The sequence below is a fragment of the Beta vulgaris genome, chromosome 7, assembly GCF_026745355.1.
Source record: "Beta vulgaris subsp. vulgaris cultivar EL10 chromosome 7, EL10.2, whole genome shotgun sequence".
In the NCBI taxonomy this organism is placed as follows: domain Eukaryota; kingdom Viridiplantae; phylum Streptophyta; class Magnoliopsida; order Caryophyllales; family Amaranthaceae; genus Beta; species Beta vulgaris.
Window position 1 is genome coordinate 6,878,439 of NC_079208.1, and position 19,889 is coordinate 6,898,327.

General features: G+C 36.8%; 2 protein-coding genes across 3 annotated transcripts; one reads left to right on the top strand and one right to left on the bottom strand.

The window, feature by feature from the left end:
• The first annotated feature begins 447 nt into the window (after positions 1-447).
• LOC104898524 (leucine-rich repeat receptor-like protein kinase PXC1) lies at positions 448-3,185 on the top strand. Its single transcript, XM_010685616.4, has 2 exons — positions 448-1,857; positions 2,217-3,185. The coding sequence occupies exons 1-2, from the start codon at positions 495-497 to the stop codon at positions 2,900-2,902; spliced, it is 2,049 nt and encodes a 682-aa protein (XP_010683918.2). The 5' UTR covers positions 448-494; the 3' UTR covers positions 2,903-3,185.
• Positions 3,186-11,638: 8,453 nt separating this feature from the next.
• On the bottom strand, positions 11,639-18,792 carry LOC104898525 (hypothetical protein). 2 transcript variants are annotated; one of them, XM_010685617.4, is made up of 7 exons: positions 17,678-18,789; positions 16,264-16,408; positions 15,089-15,142; positions 14,880-14,971; positions 14,336-14,571; positions 14,005-14,175; positions 11,639-12,246 (listed from the first exon to the last, which is right to left on the bottom strand). In XM_010685617.4, the coding sequence occupies exons 1-7, from the start codon at positions 18,448-18,450 to the stop codon at positions 12,149-12,151; spliced, it is 1,569 nt and encodes a 522-aa protein (XP_010683919.2). In that variant the 5' UTR covers positions 18,451-18,789; the 3' UTR covers positions 11,639-12,148. The 2 variants fall into 2 exon arrangements, with proteins under 2 accessions (XP_010683919.2, XP_048503751.1); XM_048647794.2 differs by lacking the exon at positions 14,005-14,175 and having other exon boundaries at positions 17,678-18,792.
• Positions 18,793-19,889: the final 1,097 nt, after the last annotated feature.

Consider the following 19,889-nt stretch of genomic DNA (forward strand, 5'->3'; position numbering starts at 1 on the left):
AAATATAAGCATGATCTGATTTGAACTGATCTGATCTGATCAAATCTAATCTGATCTGAACTTATTTTTTCTGATCTGATCTGAACTTATTTTTTCTGATCTGATCTGATCTGATCTGAAATAAGCAAAAATAAGGTGAACTGAACATAGCCTCAATCCATTTTCCTTAATTCTCGTGAAAAATGAAAAGTGAATACTGTATTATGGGACGGAGGGAGTAATCAGTCTAATCAATTTCCAAAAACAAACATTACAATAATCCCCATAAAATACGTGATACGACCTCCAACATAAAAACTAAAAATGGAAATTTTTTTGATATTCAAAATCTGTCAAATCATTCTTTACCCTTTTTACTTTTCCTCCCTTCCAATCACTCTTTTTACCATAAACAACAAAAGCAAAGTAAAAAGTATAAAATTTTGATATTAAAACAACCCACTCTAATCAAACCTCTTTCCCGCCTGCTTTTCTTCTTCTTCTTTTCTTCCTCCATGGAAGTTGATCTTCACCTCCTCTCTTTCTTTCTTCTCACTTCCACCATTTTCTCTCTCCTCCCTTTTTCTTCTTCCTTCCAAAACGACACCGCTTCACTCCTTCAATTCCGCCATGAATCCGACCCATATGGTAATCTTCTCTCTAACTGGTCTTCTTCCGACGCTTGTTCCTCCAACTGGGTCGGCGTTAATTGTTCTTCAAATGGCAGAGTTTTCTCTCTCTCTCTTCCTAACTTAAATCTTCGAGGACCCATTTTTTCTCTCTCTTCTCTTGACCAACTTCGCCTTCTAGATCTTTCTAACAACCGTTTAAACGGCTCTATTTCACCTCTTTCAAATTGCTCTAATTTGAAGCTTGTTTATCTCTCTCATAACGACTTTTCCGGCGAAATTCCGCCGGAAATTGGTCACCTTCAGCGACTTCTCCGGTTAGATGTTGCCGATAATAATCTCCGAGGTTCAATTCCACCGGAATTGGGGAAACTGAGTCGTTTGCTTACTCTTCGTGTTGAAAACAACGCAATTTCTGGGAAAATCCCTGATTTTTCGGAAACCCTAGTTCAGCTTAAGGAGCTTAATTTGTCGAATAATGAACTGTTTGGGAAAGTTCCAAATGGGTTGTTGAAGAAATTTGGTGAAGATAGTTTTTTGGGTAATGGGAAATTATGTGGGTCATTTTCATTTCCTACTTGTTCTTTGGATATTGATGATGGAAAATCTCCTGCTACTGCCCAAACAGTCCCTTCTAATCCCAGTACATTTCCTCCTTTAATTGGGGGAGAAAAACCCAAAAAGGGTTTAAGTCATGGAGTTTTAATTGCACTAATTGTGACAAATTGTGTGTTAGTTTTGATAGTTGCATCATTTGTACTTGCATTTTGTTGTAGGAGATGTTCTTCATCTAGGGATGATGACATGGAGGAGAGAGAAATTGGGAAGAGAAGGAGTAGTTATGGGAGTGAGAAGAGGGTGTATGCTAGTAATGGTGGGAGTGTTGGTGGGGGAGGAGGTTTTGATAGTGATGAGACTAATGGGACTGATAAGAGTAAGTTGGTGTTCTTTGATCGAAAGAAGCAATTCGAGCTTGAAGATTTGTTGCGTGCATCGGCGGAGATGCTTGGGAAAGGGAGTTTAGGGACGGTGTATAGGGCGGTGTTGGATGATGGAGCGACGGTGGCGGTCAAGAGGTTGAAGGATGCTAACCCTTGTGCTAGGAAGGAGTTTGAGCAGTATATGGATGTGATGGGGAGGTTGAAACATCCTAATATTGTTAGGCTTAGAGCTTATTATTATGCTAGGGAAGAGAAGCTTCTTGTCTATGATTATCTGTCTAATGGAAGCTTACATTCCCTTCTTCATGGTATGCTTGTTGTTTTATTATATATGCTTCGATTTGTGTTTAATATGCTTGGATTTTGTGTTTTTGGAACCATTGATTTGGCATTATTCACCACTTGTAAAGATTATTTATTACTTGAAGCATCTAAAACTCACATAGTGCCAAATTTGATACTATCTTTCATTTGTTTTCTCTTTTTTCATGAGTACTTTGTCAAAGAGATGTGAATCAAACTTGTATTTGGTTCTTGATTCAGATCTTATTTGACTAGTAGTAATTTCTTAAAAAGACTTGATTAAGATGTTTAATCATGTTAATGACATGAATCAAGCTCTATCTGTGTTAGTACTTAAGGATGTTTTTGATGGTGATGATAACAGGGAACAGGGGGCCAGGAAGAATCCCATTAGACTGGACAACAAGAATCAGCCTACTGCTCGGAGCAGCTCGTGGGCTAGCTCGAATTCATGCAGAATATAGTTCCACCAAAATCCCTCATGGCAATGTAAAATCATCCAATGTTCTTCTAGACAAGAATGGAGTTGCTTGCATATCCGACTTTGGCCTCTCTCTTCTCTTAAACCCGGCTCATGCTATCGCTAGACTAGGCGGGTATAAGGCACCAGAACAATCAGAAACCAAACGATTATCTCAGCAAGCTGATGTCTACAGCTTTGGGGTGCTCACACTTGAGGTCCTCACCGCCAAAGCCCCCTCCCAATTTCCTTCACCAACTCGACCCAAGAATGTAGAGAGCGAAGATGAAGAGTCCGTGGATCTACCCAAATGGGTTAGGTCTGTGGTTCGTGATGAGTGGACTGCTGAGGTGTTCGACCCTGAACTTTTGAGGTACAAGAACATTGAAGAAGAGTTAGTGGCAATGCTTCATGTTGCTATGGCTTGTGTAGTTCCATTGCCTGAGAAAAGACCAACTATGATGGAGGTGGCTAAGATGATCGAAGAAATTCGAGTGGAGCAATCTCCCCTATGCGACGACTATGATGAATCAAGGAATTCTCTGTCTCCTTCGCTCCCCACCACTGAGGAAGCTGTGTGTGCTTACTGATCAGTGATTATTATGGCCATTGCTTGTGGCTTTAAGCTTTAAGCTGTGTTTAGTTTGTTATTTGATTGGTATTTTGCATAGTCTTGTTGCAAGTGATGTCTATAGTAGGCTCTTTTCAGTTTTCATGGTTCTATAATCTTAATGTGTTGTGAATTGTGATTGTATTTGTTCCCGGGTTGGCAATCTAGTGCTTTTGCCTGGTGTTTAGTTCATTATTTGATTTGATTATGTTTCTCTAGTTCTTAAATTAAAGAAAATGTTTGATGGTTGCTTATTGGAATAATTCACAAGTTTGTGATGATGCAGAAAAAGTTCGTCAGATCTACTAGTGTTGGCTGTCTATGGACGAGGAAGTATTCTTTCCATACTCGGTATGGGCCAACTTTTCCCATACCATTTACTTGATATGATTAGATGTAGTTCAAATACTTATGCTATAATAGCTAATTGATATAATAAAATACTGTTAAGATATGATATAAGATTTCAACTAATAATCTCCAAAATAAAAATATATGAAAAAAATAAATTATAATTTTTTAATATTACTTTTGTCATAAAAATTACATAAATGCCATGGTTTGGACAATACCGAATATGGGAATATCATTGCTCGTCTAGGGATGATAATTCAACTCAACATTCAATATGTATTCGATCCAAATCGGATTGAGTTAGAGTTCATATACGATCCATCAATTGATCTTCAATACATACTATAGGATAATTATTATATTTTCATTATCATTAAAAAAAAACAACTAAAATTGATATTTTCATTTATAGTACATTAGGTTAAAATTGACTTGCATGACAAGAAATTAGGTTTATAATGATCATGCTTGTCCCTAATTAAAATTTAAATTTTCGCTCAAATGTGTCTTTGGTTTCTTATAATTTACACTGCACTATCATCGTTTTAAAAGTTTCCGCAATAATCTTGTAATACCATTACTATTATATTTATGTTAATAACTTTCCCATCTTACATAATTGAAAAAGCTAAAGCCTCTTCATGGTACCAACTACCAAGGCGAGAATTTACACTGCAATGCTAACGTGTCGAATTTTTGTATAATGTTGGATGTGATAGGGTTGGAAAAATTTCTAAATGACCTATCGCATCCCCCCTAACATAAAAGGCGACGCGTAAAGTTTTCGTGTCAGGTTATATTATATGTTTGACGTGGTAGGGGTGTGGCTATTGCGTCGCCTCTAATATAACCACTGATGCAAAAAGCTATTGCGTCGCCATTGATGTAACTAACAACGCATTAGGTGATATGCATCCGATAATAGTTAAAGGCAACACGTAAGAATTATTCCAAATATACTTGAAAAGTACCTATCGCGTCCGCTTATAATTATGGGCGACACATTAGCTTCCATTACGGACCTGCTTGAGTAACACTTGGGTTTTGGGCCAAAAGTTGCAAACCTTACTGCTTCTTTCACTCTCTAATGTCTTTCACACACTCTCTCTCTAAACTCTATTCTCTAACAAAAATTATCAAAAGAGAGTCTAATTTCAATAAAAAAGTAGACCTAGTCACTAAATGAATTAAACTAGTCATCGAAAAAATTAACCTAGTCACTATTGGGCTAATTCTGTTTTTAAATATTGGACTTACTATTGCCTAATTTTAATTTAAATATAGACGGTCTCTTACAAGACAAACTCATTTTTAGTTTAAGGTTTTCAACTTTGATTTTTAGTTATAGTTGTTAAACTAATTGCTAATTATCTCTATATTTTCAATTGTATCAATTGTATATAAAAGATGATTGATTTGTTTGATTTAAGTTAGCTAAGTTTGAAGCTGATTTAAACTTTTCTAACTAAAATTTTATTGTTTAATTGTGTAAAGCTTGGGAAACACTAGCCTTAAGTACAACTATATTAATGGTAAATAGTAACTTCAAATCTTCCTATCTTCAAATAGTACGAACTTTCCCTAGTTCATGTCGGATAAAAATGATATTTGCTCATATCAACAAAATATGTGGCATGTTAAATCAAAGATATACTGTATATCAAGTTAATACAATAATATTATATACATGACTCATACAGTATTCATGAGGTTATATAGTTATTCGTATCAGGTACGGGTGCGAGTACAAATACGTGACCTAGAAAAAATAATCATACTACATAGCTTCTTGCCATCTTTATGATTAATCTTAGGAAAAATTGTGAATAACCACCTGTCAGATACCCCTGTTTCAAAATAACCACCCCAATTTTATTTGCATTTAAATAACCACCTCTACTTAGCTTCACGTTTTTAAATACCCACCTCTTAACGGAAAAAGGTGACTCCGTTAACAGTGGGGCCCATTTTTTTTACTTACCTAATTTTCCTCCAACAGACCACGCATTTCTCACTTTTCTTCCTATTCTCTCTTTCCTCTCTCTTCTTTTTTCTTCAAACTTCAATTATTATTTCACCTTCCGTTCTCCATTTGAAATTCTTCATTCAATTTTTCTGGACAAGATTCTTTCTCTCTAATCTGCAACTCAGTTTTTTACAATGAGAAGAAGGTGTGAGTGACGCTGGTGTTACTGCATTGTGTCGTCAGTGAAGTTGATTATATGCCCTAAACAAGGTAAAAAAACTGAAACTTTAACCTTTATACTATACTAATCTATGTATAAATTATTCAATTAAGTAATTAGAAGCTTGGTTAAGCAATTGCTTTTTCGTTTTTGATTGATTTTTAATTGTGTTGATTGCCTTATGAAATTGGTAGAATCCTAATTTCAGTTTTGCCCTTGCTAGAATGTCGAAATATCAAATTAGGCTTCAAGTTGGTGGAGATTTTGTGAAGAAGATTATTAAAGGTAGAATTTTTAGAATTCATAAGAATACAAGAAAAAGCCCTAATTTCCCCATGATATATACATTAAAACACTAGAAATTGCAAAGAACATACCTGAATTTTGAGCTTCAAGAGAATCACAGTGGAATTGAAGTAAATCTTTGCCAAATTTTTTTAGATTAGGTTTGTCAATGTTACGGATATATATATATAGCTCAAAGTCGAGGAAAATTGGCGGGAAATTTAATAAAAAAGCGTGTCAACAGGCCCCACTGTTAACGGAGTCACCTTTTTCCGTTAAGAGGTGGGTATTTAAAAACGTGAAGCTAAGTAGAGGTGGTTATTTAAATGCAAATGAAACTGGGGTGGTTATTTTGAAACAGGGGTATCTAACAGGTGGTTATTCACAATTTTTCCTTAATCTTATGCTTAAGGAAGAGTTAGCATGTATCATGACAGTTGTAGTATGCCATAATATGAGTTTTAGCCCTGCCTCATAAGTTACAATTTAAAATCTGAACACGAATTCTTAAACCTGTGACTTGTTTCTATGTTAGATTACGAACAGTCGTGCAACTTTGCAAATGCTATATATCCAGAAATTCAATGAACATAAGTGAACTTTTCTTGTGGGATAAAGGCGTAAAGCTGTTTGCCTGTTTTCCTGTCATCCCCAGTCATATGTTATGGGATGTTTTTCGAGGTGCTTTGTACCTGGTACAACACCATTAGTGCACACTTTTTCTGTCTTCTACTTATACTTCCCTATATAGAAAGTATAGCGAGTAATTTGAAACAGAGAAAATATATAGGGTTCTTGCTCCTATATCTACCTTGATGCAAAGAAATGATATCTATTTATGAAAAATAATGTGGTGTTTGTCATTTTCTCTTTCTTCGAAGGGCAAGTCTTGGGAGGGGGATGTGTTTTCTGACTTGACTAGTGTTGTTGTGTGCTTGCTGTTGTACAATCATCACCGTGAGGGTGTTGAGTATCGTTCTTGTTAATTTAGAAACTACTAATAGTGTGCACATGTTAGAGATGGCCCAATAAATACTCAAGTGCTTGTATGATGTTTGTTACGAGTGAATTTCGGAGGATTTGTACGGTTTTAATCGGAGCACTTGAAGTTTTTTTCACTAGTATTATATAGGTATCGTTCACTAATCCTTTCAAGTTGATGTTTTAATTACTTCAGGTTATAATAGGTCACCATGTGCAAGATTTGCAAAGTTAGTGGTCAAGTGCAAGATTCATATATGCATGAGGATTAGGCGGTGTTTGAGGGAGAAATGATAAACCTCTTTTTGCTAGATGTTTGCCAAACATCTAACATCCATGTGGCAACATATAAGTAGCGCATATGTCACAATATTGTTTATCCAAACAAATTACTTTTTGCAATTTTTAAACTTGTATATCTCAAAAAAAATATTTTAGAAAAAAGTAAAAAATATACCAATATTATTCATATATTTTTATTCTCTACAAATAGACATCCATTTTGATATAATTTCATCATATTTTTATTTTACTCTTCTCTATCTCTTATTTAGATATGTAAAAAAAAAACGAACACTATCTGTTTATACACAAACACTATTTTTAGTTGCATAAACACTAGTTATAGTTACACGAACACTAGTTCTAGTAGCATGAACACTGTATTTTAGCATCAGAATTTTCTGACAGTGTCCAATTAAAAGAATACAAACACTATCTGTTTATACACAAACATTATTTTTAGTTGCATAAACACTAGTTATAGTTACACGAACACAAGTTGTAGTAGCATGAGCATTATATTAGCATTGAAAATTTCTGACAGTGCCCAATTTTCGAGATAACTTTTTTATTTGACTGATAACTTTTTTCATGTATATTGACAATTTTACCCCTGCTAGATGTTTGTAAACATCTAGCAAAAAGAGGTTTATCATTTCTCGTGTTTGAGGTGCAGGACCAAGTAGAAGTAAGAGATATTTTTCTTTTTCCATGTGTATATGTAGATTCGTAGATATTTTGTAATTATTTGAAATTTTTATTTCTAATAAAAAATGATTAGAACATGTACATTAGACCACTTAATTCAAATATTTTTTTTTTTTTTCTGTAAATCTAACCTGACGCGTCACCTCTCATGAATCAGGCGACTAGTTAGGCTGTTTTTTTTTATATAAACAAAATTAACCTATCGCATCGCCTTATATGACAGGCAACACATTAGAGGGTCTACCACGTCATCTTTTATGATGGAGGCAACACATTAGAGGGTCTATCACGTCTCCTTTTATGATAGAGGTGACACACTAGAGAGGTCATCGCGTCCCTCTTATCATGGAGGTACTGCATAAACCTACCTAATGCGTCGCCTATTATATAGAAGATAATGTGTTAGTTTAATATGAAAACTCAAATTGAGGCTAACACATCAGTTTTTTTTTTGTTTTGTTTTAGGCGACGCATAAACCAACCTAATGTATCGCCTATCTATACTAATATATTAAAAGGCGCGCGTAAACCAGAAACGGTGTCACGTGGCGCTCTCCCTAGGGAGTTTTAGTTCATGTAATCCATGTACAATAAAAAAAATAATTAGAAATTGCATAGTATAGGTTTTGATCCCGTGACCTCAAGTTCATGAACTAAAGTTTTAACCACTAGACCAAGTTGTATTTAGTGCTATCATATCAAAGTACAATATTAATAAATGAAATTTTTCTTACCTGGGGCATAGCCCGGGCCTAATAACTAGTTACATAATAATTGATGCGTTAGCATGAGGCTATCATGTCCCCTCTTATGTTTCAGGCGACGCGTAAACATTCCTAATATGTTGCCTAATATGCGACACGTTAGGTATATATGACACCTATCGTGATGGGCCAAACGCCACGCGATAGGTCTTGGACACGATAGGGTTTTTGGTGGTAGTTAATTTCTTTTCAAAGAAAAAAATGTGATAGTAACTAGCAAGATGCTTCATAGAACCCAAAGATAATATTTGAATGCATACATGTACCACTGACTTAAAAACGACTATCTAGTCGCAAGGGCTGTGAAAAGGGTTGTGGAACTCGCGGTGGTTCACTAGCTCGAGACTTTGAGTGCATGTTCATGTCGATATTCATGAACAGGTTAAAAAACCCTTTATCCAAAACTAAACCAAATGATTAAAGAAGCCAACGTTCATTAACTCAAACTAACCGCTAAGCAGGTTAACCGGATCATTGTTTACCCACTGCCATAATATTGTCTCTATGGAAAATAATTTGAAAAACTAATACCAAGTGAGCATGAGGGGTGGCATAACTCATAAGAGTTTACTAGATTCAAATGTACGCAATGTGTGCTTCAAGTTATTAAAAGATGTACAATAGTAATATTATAATAACATCAAATTGAAAAATATATTTTAAAAAATGACATTTAAAGTATTTGCAGACTAAAACAATCAACGTGCAAATTTTTCCTCTCTTTTCTCCAAGTTAATGGTTAAGTGAATGGAAAATGCTCACTAATTTCACTTTTGTTATGTAATAACAAACTTTCCATTTAGATAACCAATTATTATATTTCCATTTTCCACCATACTATGTATTGCTCAGCACAAGATCATTACACAATATTTAATTGCGTCTTGCCTTAGTCTGGTGAATACAGAATAACCAATTAAAAGTTCAAATTAGAATGTTCCAACGTCAAATTTTCAAGATTTAAATTAACAACTAGTAATTAGGCCCGGGCTATACCCCGGATAAGAAAAAAATTCATTTATTAATATAATACTTTATGATAACAACAATAAATACAACTTTGCCTAGTGGTTAAGAATGTAGTATATGTACTCGAGGTTTCAGGATCAAATCATATACTACGTAATTTCTAAATTTTTTTTATTGTACATAGATTACATGAACTAAAACTCCCTAGGGGTAGTACTGTAGTGGTCAACAATGCTCTTCAAATGGTATCATGCATATATAATTAATTTTAATGAACATGCAAATTTGTTTATTTTTAAGGATGCAAGGGATATGTTTAATAACATTAATTAATTACAACAAATATTTTTAATTTTGTGAAAACATGGATCATTAAGAGATGTTAGATGAGATGGTGATTCTTTGAAAACAATTACGTAAGGTCGGAGGTTCGAGCCCAGGCTTCAGCATATTATTTTTTAAATAATGACCACTTGACTTTGTTGGTTAAATTCTAGTGGCAGGAGGAGAGTGCCACGTGGCGCATCGACGTTGTTACACACGCATTTTAATATATATATGTATAGATAGATTTTTCCCCTTATGTCTTGATAACTTTAATAACTAAACCAACCCTTTTCTTGATTTTTGTCTTTATAACCTTTAATTTGAAAATTTTGGATTTAGTCAAGTTGTTCCAACCCATGTCCATTTGGACCATATTTGCTCTGTCATCGAGGCTAAAATATCCTTGACTCAATACCAACTCTAGCACCCACGCAAATTGAGTCACATATTTTTTTCAAAAAATCTCTATATTTTTTTTTGGAAAAACTGACATGAATAATCTCAATTTTCACCAATTTTTTTAAAATAATTCCAACTTTGAATTATTTTAAAATAATCTTAATTTTTAGGGGTACCTTCTCAAATAATCCTAACTATCCATTTTTTATATATTATAGACCTAAAACGGATTAGTGTATGCAAGAAAAGTGATAGTTTGGTTTATTTTGAGAAGATCCCCTCATAAGTTAGGATTATTCTAGACTAATTCAAAGTTTGGATTATTTTAAGAAGACAGTGAAAGTCTAGATTATTCATCTCAATTTTTCCTACTTTTTTTGGGGACCGCATGATAAGATGAAGGGTCTTGCCACACCAACACCTCTTGCAGGTTAACCCGACTTGGGTTTGCTGCAGACATTTTGAGATTGAGGGAATGATAAGGGAAAATCCTCTCCCAAAATGCTTCTAATAAAGATGGTACCCCCAACCTTGAGATTGAATAGTTCTTTCCTTACCATCAGGTCAAATTAACTTGATTCAAATAACCTCTATATATATCAAACTCTAATTTCGCGTATACCTCTTGTACATTACCCAGCTACGTATTAATGTAATTCAAAGCTTCAAACTTCATTTTTGCATTTAAGAGATGAGAGTGTGGTTGACTGGAAAATGTTTATAAAATGATACTTCATTCGTTTTATTTTAATCTACACACTTATACGTTTCATGCATATCAATGCAAAACTTTGATGGCATATATCAATAGTTTCGTATTTGTAAAAATTATAAAAAAATACATATTAATAAAATACATGTTGTAAACTTATGATGAATCTAACAAGATCCTATATGACTATATTTTCATCCGCATATAAATCACAAATGATGGTCAAAGTGAAATTTGTGAATAGTGTAAAATATCAAAGTGTAACAATTAAAATGAAATGAAGGGAATACCTTTTAGTATTTCGTTGTTCAAAGAATGACAAACAATTATTCGAAAGGGACAACGATAAGAAAATCCTTACCCCTAAGAACCCCCGTGCAGTTTCTATTCAAATGTACTTGGTCTTTATTCTTTGACGCATAACTCTTTAGGTTGCTAAAGGCCCGTTCGTTATCATTTTTTGTTTTCAGTTTTTTGAAAACTAAAAACCAAAAACTGAAAACAAAAAAAAAAAAGGTTTTCACTTTTCAATTGTCAGTTTTCAAAATCATCATGTTCCCAATAAATTTGACTAATTTTTTTATTCATTATAGGACATATATCATATGACTTTGAAAATCAAAAAACCAAAAAACAAAAACCACATTAATACCGAACGGACCTTAAGCTATTGTAGGCTTGTAGCCACTTCCAAAACTTTTTTCCAGTCAATCTCTAGTGCCATTAACAAGAAAAAAAACAGTTAAAACTTAGATACAAATATTTTCTTATATATATTACCGCAATTACAACATTCAGAGGAGTCCCTCACATACCTATCCTCTGTATACAATTTGATAAATACATCATATATGACCCATAATAGAAACCCTGTCAAAGGCTTCCAATACAAATACACCCAAAATTTACAGGATTAGGGGAAAGGGGAAAATTTTCTATGGGAGTAAGTAAACACATCCAGGCTTTAGCTTCTCAGCCTGCCACTAGTATGGCATTGCAGTAGGCAGCAGCAGCCTCCCACAGCTCGGACCTCCAAAGTTGTTTGTCAAGGATTTCGAATAAATTAAACGAAGCAGAGCAACAAAATATTGCTTCATCTGTAAATGCAGCAGCCATCTGCAGCTTCGGTATTGTACAGTACCAAGATCACCCCAGCATTAAATAGAGAGTGACCAGAGGCTTGTGGTTTAGTTATCCATCTATATACTTACAAGAAGAAGCTACAAAAGGTAATAAAAACTCCTATTATGTTATAAATGTTAGCTGATCATTCCTGTCTGATCGATTAATGTACCTACTTGCTCACCACATAGAGCTCTTGATACGTTACCGGGTTCAAGAAGATTGAAAACCACAACTGCATAAAAGAAAAAGGTGAGAAAACATTACCACATACGGCAAGATATAAATGTTGTAAATATATGTGACGAGATGATTATATGTCCAACACATCGGTAAATATAGTTTATATGAAATACAAAAAGACCCTCACACAGCGCATGTATACACTAGTGACCTACCCTACCTCCATTCACCGCTGCCGCAAATGAGGAGCTCTAACACTGAGCTAACCCCTCCCCCCCTCACATGTTCTACATTGACACTATCAGCAAGGAGTGCATCCGTGTGCTTAGGATTGGCAATAGTGTCCGAATCCGCCCTGATCTGAAGGGAAAATTCTGACCCAAATCCGATAGAAAAATTGTCCGCATTCAAGTCCGCTAAAAGAATTCCAAATCCAAATAGGAGGTGGGTCGTACCTGGACCCTACAATGGGTCTGAACGAATAAACCCGTGTCTGACCCGACTACGCTGAGGCAAAACGAGGTACGCGCAGCTCTGGCAAGCATCGGACACCGACGAGAAGAAATGAGGAGAAAGAGAAAACTGAGTGTGGGGGGTGCTGCGGGGGTGGAAGGGGAGGGGGTGCTGCGGGGGTGGGGGAGGGGGTGCTGCAGGGGTAGGGGGTAAGGGTAAGGGTAAGGAAGAGGTGCTACGGGGGTGGAGGAGGGGGGTGGACGCGTGGGGGGAGGGGGGTTGTGTTGGTTCGGTAGTTAAGGTTAGGGTTTAGGGTGGGGGTGACGTGTTAGAGGGTTAGGATTTTGGGGTTAGGGTTAGAGGGTTTAATTAGGATTAGAGGGGTTAATTAACCCTAATGACTAACGTAAACTTGACATTTTTGAAACAACAGGAGTTCCCCATGAATTTTGAAATACCACAACGGGTGAAAAAACCGTTGTTTGAATTTGTCAACAGCTAAAAGTGCCATAAGGTGAAGTGAGAAAGAGAATGACCAAGATGACATTCAACCAAGGACTACAAAAGGTGAAAAAAAAGGCATTGGTACCCCGGAGGAGAGGATAGAGGTGGACAAAGGGATACAGGTCAACAAGTATAGCTGTGAGCCTGTGACTTTAGGCCAATTCTATCACTCTCTAGATGTGGGTATTTTGATAGATCTTCTCAGTGTTGCCATCAATTTCCTCTGCAGCTCCACTTTCATAATATGTACACTATAAATCTGTAGGTAATCTAGACTATTGTTATACCACCTATCATCACGAAAACAACAATTACAATCTTCTTATATTGAGGGCTTGAGCATTTAGCACACAAGGTTTATAGTCCACCCTGACTGAACCCAAGCCAAACCAGGTTGGATTTGCCAGCTAGCCTACTCGATCCCAGCAACCTAATCTAACAAGCGGCATATCAGGCAAGTCAAATCCAGAACCATTCTTTTGACTATTTTCCAACTATTTCAAAACTCAGATGCTACTTGCGTACTAGCATACTATTGCATCTCCAAACATTGGCTTTTCCCTTTCCAATAAAAACAATGTAATCACAGGAAATCTTGTAACCTAGAATAACTGAGAATATTCTTAACCCCAACGAGGAGTAAGACCGTATTGCGTGAAGCTGGGTGCCTAAGAGGAAATAAACATAAGAAACAGAATTAACTTTCAATTTCAATGTACAAGGTACAATGCAAACAGATATATCTATGCTATCTGCTAAAAGAAGTTTGTTGCCTTGGTGAGGAATCTGACATGGTAGCATTATCAAATGTAAATATACCAATCAGATTAACAGTTAAGCTGCTTAAACTAACCTGGAATAGCATTCTCTTCACAGAATGTCAACGCCATCATGTCCATAGATGTGGAACCTCTGGAAGCAGCCTCTCTAAAAGAAATGTGATCAAACATAATGCCATTGTTTCTGGAGTTACAGTCATATATAGCATCAACATTGGTGCCTTTGAGAACTGCCTGGGCATTAACTGAAAGAAAGAGGACAAGGATGTACTCAGGACATGAAACTAAGTGTGAAGGAACAGCGAACCATACATACCCACTTAACCCAATCCACACACAATGCCCAAAACAGAATATTTAAAGAAAATACTTTCAGCAGAATGACAGGGCATAGTCAGAACATACGGTCAGTTGCTCGTAGAGCTGCTGTTGTATCAGTGGAAAAGAGAGGATTCCCTGAACCACCACCAACTCCAGCAAAGATCACCACTCTGCCTTTCTCTAAATGTCTAATTGCCCTTTGTCTATTGTATGGCTCACCCACCTCTGGCAATGCAAAAGCAGTTTGTACACGTGTCTGAACACCCATTTTCTCTAAGGCTGACTGGAGCAACACCGAGTTCATTATACTTGCCATCAAACTGCCAAAGAGTGTGCGAACTGTAAGACATTATTATAGAAGCCAAAAGTGTCTTCAAGCTGCTAAAAGACAAACTTCGAGATCAGCATAAAAGTTTTAAGATTTGAAGCACTTGGAACTGAAATTATCATATCTTAATGTTTAGTGCATCCTACATGTAGTGATCAACAAAGAATGTAGGAAGTAATTAATAGCAGTAACATTCATAGTTCAAACAGCAGACAAGCACTCCAAAGGTCAGTAACTCTCGAGGGAGATCAAAATGAAAGGAATTGAGTAAATCAACACAATGCTCAGCAGAAAGAATACCCGATCTGGTGTGTGGTAGATCTGTCAGCACCAGTCGCAGTTGTCCATGTATCTGGACAGAAAAAGTTGCGCCCGCCAATAACAATAGCCACCTGTGACAAACAAGCCTTAAATTCAGATTTACAGAATATTTTCAGTCTTCAAACAATAAAGATGCTGTTTTCAGGGGGGGGGGGGAGACAATGCATTAAAGAAGCACGATATAATACCTGTAATCCAAGGCGGTAAGCCATCGAAACCTCTCTAGCAATTAGCATTACAACCTAGTAATTTTAACAATCAATCAGATGCGTAGAATAAAAAAAGAATAGCATATAAACAAAGAAGTAAACAAAGAACAAAGAAATATATTAATTGATTCTCCAACCCACTGAACAAGATGTCCCCTTAAATGGTTATTCACTTGCACCGTTTTGAGAAGTCACCATGCTTTACAAGTAAATATTTCCGATTATGCAGATTCCAAAAAAATTTGAGGATACATAATAAGTTAACTAGATAATCATGTCAGAAGCATCGAAAGTAAAGAGGACCCAAGGTCTCACGATTTCCAGCAGTAGCACCAAAGATGATTTTCTTGATGCTAAAAAGCAGCAATTTAGTGGAAGAAACGTACACCCCCTTTTTGTTGGGTAGAGGTGGTGTTACAACATCATATTTTGTGAGCCCTAGTTTTCTTACTCAGGATGATAGGTGAAAACAAGGTTACCAGTCACCACTCAATGTAACCTTCATTAACATATTCAGCAAAGTGGATTAGCGATATGCCAAAGGTATTGTATGAGTAACATATACAACAAGAAGAACACTCCAGGAAGGTTAAAAATATGTATCCTTTCAGATAGCAAGTATTTAATGACCCTCTAAAGAAAGAGCAAAGAAGCAACTACAAACGTATTTCCACCGAATAAGATCAATGATCCAGGTCAGCAACAGAACTTCCAGACCCGATGAACCATGAACATCAAATAGAAAGTCAACACAGTGTGGCATGATGAGAAGCCACGTTAAAAAGTCCTAGCATCTGTGTCCTCATACTGCATCCGCTAATCCAAGTACTAAGCATATCAATTGCCAAGCAATTATCTAAGTAACATCTATCTATAGAACTATATCAGTTTCTCTTACCCCTCCTAATTACTAAAAGAGAATCTCGTTCATAATGAGAAAATGTACAAGGAGAGTACTCCTTTTTAAGAAGGATGTCTAGCAGTATGCTCCAATGTCCAATCAGGCAAACACGATGCAAGAACTGACTTGAGTTATTGAACAGGCTCTATATCTTTTCTAAATTATAGGCTCATATAAACATGTCTTTTCCGCCTTTTTTCAGCAAGAAATAGTCTCTGAGGTTAGCAAGAATAAAAAAGATCTTGCAACAAACCTTAGGGTCAATGTTATGAGGACCATTGCCAGCTAAAGCAGCACCACTGATCTTAAACACAACCCTCTGCCATTTTGAGTTAGATATAGGTTTGGACTTCATGTTATTGACCTGACCCAGCGAGCCAGGTGTTCCCACAGAATATCTGCCCAGATAGATAGATATAATGCAGTTAAAAGCAGAACATAGCACCTAAACCTCATGGTACCCAGAAGGAATATAAACGAGCCAAAAGCAATCATACATTTTTCTAAATCTCCTAAATAAGAAAGGTCAAGGGAATGAAAACAAAAGCTTACACATACATGTATTGCAGCTAATGAGCATTTTACGATTGCAAAGTGAATTATCTGCAGTACCAATACCTAGGACCCCTCCTTTAACACACACATTGACACCAATAGTTTGTCCTGATGTTTCTAGGACAGGCACCACTGTGCCACCCCCCCCCCCCCCACACACACACACACAATCCATGAGTTAAAAGTTTTGCTTTGATGTAGCTAAATATGCTAACTAAAACCCAATCCCATCTTCCACCTCTTTTGCTTAACCTTAGCCATTCCATTTGCCACGACAGAAAGAGGATTAGAGGTTCACCAATGCTAGCGTATCCTTGGAGGGGTTGGGGCAATAAGTAGTGTAAAAAACATCAAAGAGTACTTAAGGAGTTTGTACGTCTTCCTAGTGCGGGCAACAAGTGGCTGAAGGGACGGAAAAGGAGGTTGGAGCATATTCCAGAAAGAATTTCAAAAATTAACTAAAAGAAGATCCTAAACCAATATTGATGTTAAACAATAAAACTACAAAGGCACCATGTGAAAATTAACTAAAAGAAAATTTCAAGACACAAGCATTATAGAGGATCGATCATATGCTCAAAGTTCAACGCCAACACCAATCAATAGAGCCATAGCATGAAGAATATTCTGATCCATTCTAGTAACTATTTGAACTGCAAAACAAGTATGATGTTGATACTGGCCAATTCAATCTACGCTCTCTAGACATCTCGCCTCAACTTGTTAGGACTATGTTCTCTCTCAATTACCTTCTCTGTGTTAAACCATTTGCTCGTTCCGAAGGAGCTTATTTACAACTTGATAGTATAATCAAAGAACCTTTTAAAGTAGAGTTTTGATGGTTGATTCCATATCCCTCTCCAATCAAATGCTTTTCAAAATCTAAATCAAACAACATAATGCACAAAGCTACCTTTTCTTTCTTAATTGAAGATACTCTTCAAACTTGAAACTACCATGAATCCTCAACTAGTAGTTTTTTCTCCTAGCACACAATTCATTCTATATTCCTATAATAACTACCATAAAATTACGAAATAAAACACTTCCTCCTACTCATGATCACATACACTACAACACCAAAATCCGCAATATACAAAAAAAAAGATTACCTCTTTTGCTGCCTACCACTACTCCCACCAGAACAACCAATCTTATCCTCATCGGAAGCCGACTTAGCCGGCAAAGAATTGGCAACAATAGCCTCCATCTTCTTAAACCAAGGCCAATGACTAACCGAAACACCAGCACCACTCATCCTATGCCTCTCCAACTTATACCTCTTCTTCAAATTATCCACCTTATTCTTACACTGCTCCACACTCTTATTCTGATTCTCACACCTCTCACTAACAACCGCCGCAACCTCCTCCCAATCTCTCCCCCTCAAATTCCCCCGATTCAACTGCGTATACTTATCCGTATACGCATCCAACAAACACTCAATCGCCGCATCACTCCACTCCTCCCTATCCTTCCTATACTCTCCGCCGCCGGAAATCGACATTCCTCCTCCTCCGACGCCGCCACCGCCGGAAACTGATTTGGTCCTCTTGAAGCTCCCGTCGCTCAGATCACGATCGCTCTCTTCTCTCTCTCTCTCCTTCCTCTTCTCCGTCAACTCCACGCAAACCCTAGAATTCTTCGGATCTGACTCTGGATCGGGAACTGAGTCGAACTCGGACGATTCGTAATGATTGACCTCGAAAACGGCGCCGTTCTCGGAATCTCCGGTGGAGGAAACCTTGACGACATCGTTTGAGGAAATTTTAGGGTGAAGGTAGCGGTGGTGCGCGGTGAAATGGTGGTGGTGAAGGTGGTTGTGGTTATGGTGGTGGTGATCTTCGCCGGCGAGAATTACGAGGTCGTCGTCGCAAGAAGCCATTGGAAGTCTAGGAGAGAGAAAAAGTTGAAAAAAAAGTGGGGTTGGGGTTTGTGACGACGTTAGTGTGGGAGAGGAAGAACCGTTTGTTGGAGTTAAAAGGAGGCGTTAAATGAGATTATGAGAAGAGGAAATGGAAGTGTTACCGTTACGGCTTGTTACGGTCACCGTTAAATTAATCGTAATGGTAAATAAAGTTGGCATGATAATGATGATGATGATGATGATGATGATGGGTTGATGTATGTGGGTTGAGTGTGGGACCTGCTACGTGGAAGAGAGAGATTGTTGTAGAGCTGCGGTTCATTTCTTGCCTTACTTGTTGCAGAATGTCAAATGTGGAGTGTTTGTTGGATCTCACTTTGTTTTTCTTTTTATGGCACGAAACCAGAGGACGGATGAGTGGGGTAGACTTGGGCATAGGCCAGGCCGGGTCCGCATTTTTTAGATATTGTCTGCGGGCCGGGCTCGTGCCTCCTGCGAGCTAGTTTATGTTTTTTTTCTTGTTTTTTGGATTTTTGATCGTTTTAGGCTAAAAAAATAAAGAAAAGGAGTGTTCAGCACTTCAGCCTATGGATTATCTAGACGGGCTCGTACCGGTGCAAAATAATATGTCTTGACTGTGATAGGCTTGCGGCCCATGTAACAGACAACAAACCGGGCCCAAATCGTGCTGGCATGGCTCATGCTCACCTCTAAGTGGAGGTATAGCTTGATGGCCTCTTTTTTTTTAAAATCTTTGTTCTTTGCAATGGTGGCTTATTTTTTGAGATCGATGTCAAAAAAATAAAAAACCTAATAGAATGAAGGTGAATAATAAAAATGAAAGAATAAACTAATTTCTCCAAATTGAGAAATTGTTTTTCACCTTATACCAACTATTTAATGAAAAATTGAAAAATCATCTATCCCTAAGATGTTTTACACTCAAGTGAACACACTCTTTATATACATTCCATTAATATAAATCAAGAATTACTAAATGTAATTGGTAATTCGAGTATAATTATTATAAAAAAAAAGTAAGCGCACCCTAAGATGAGTATTCTCCTATTTCGACTTCCCCAGAGCTGCCGATAGCACAACTAAGGCAGCGACGAGTTTTCTTTCCCACAATGGATGCAGGTACAAGAGTTTAAAATATTGCTTCGACCAAGCTTTGAACATTGATCTCACATGTGGGGGATCGAAAGTCATTCCATTAAACACAACTACACAAGTATTCTTGATAATTGTTGTATTCCTATATGGTCAAAGTTGATCACGTATACATATTTAGAATGAGTACATGCATCGGATATAATATGGTTGATCACAATTTTTTGGTTCACAAGATGAAGAAAATAGTTACAACCAACATTTTCAACCCTAATAAAAAATTCGGTTTTTTCACCAGTTACCCCTATGGTTTTTCAAAATTCATGGGGTACCCCTAATTTTTT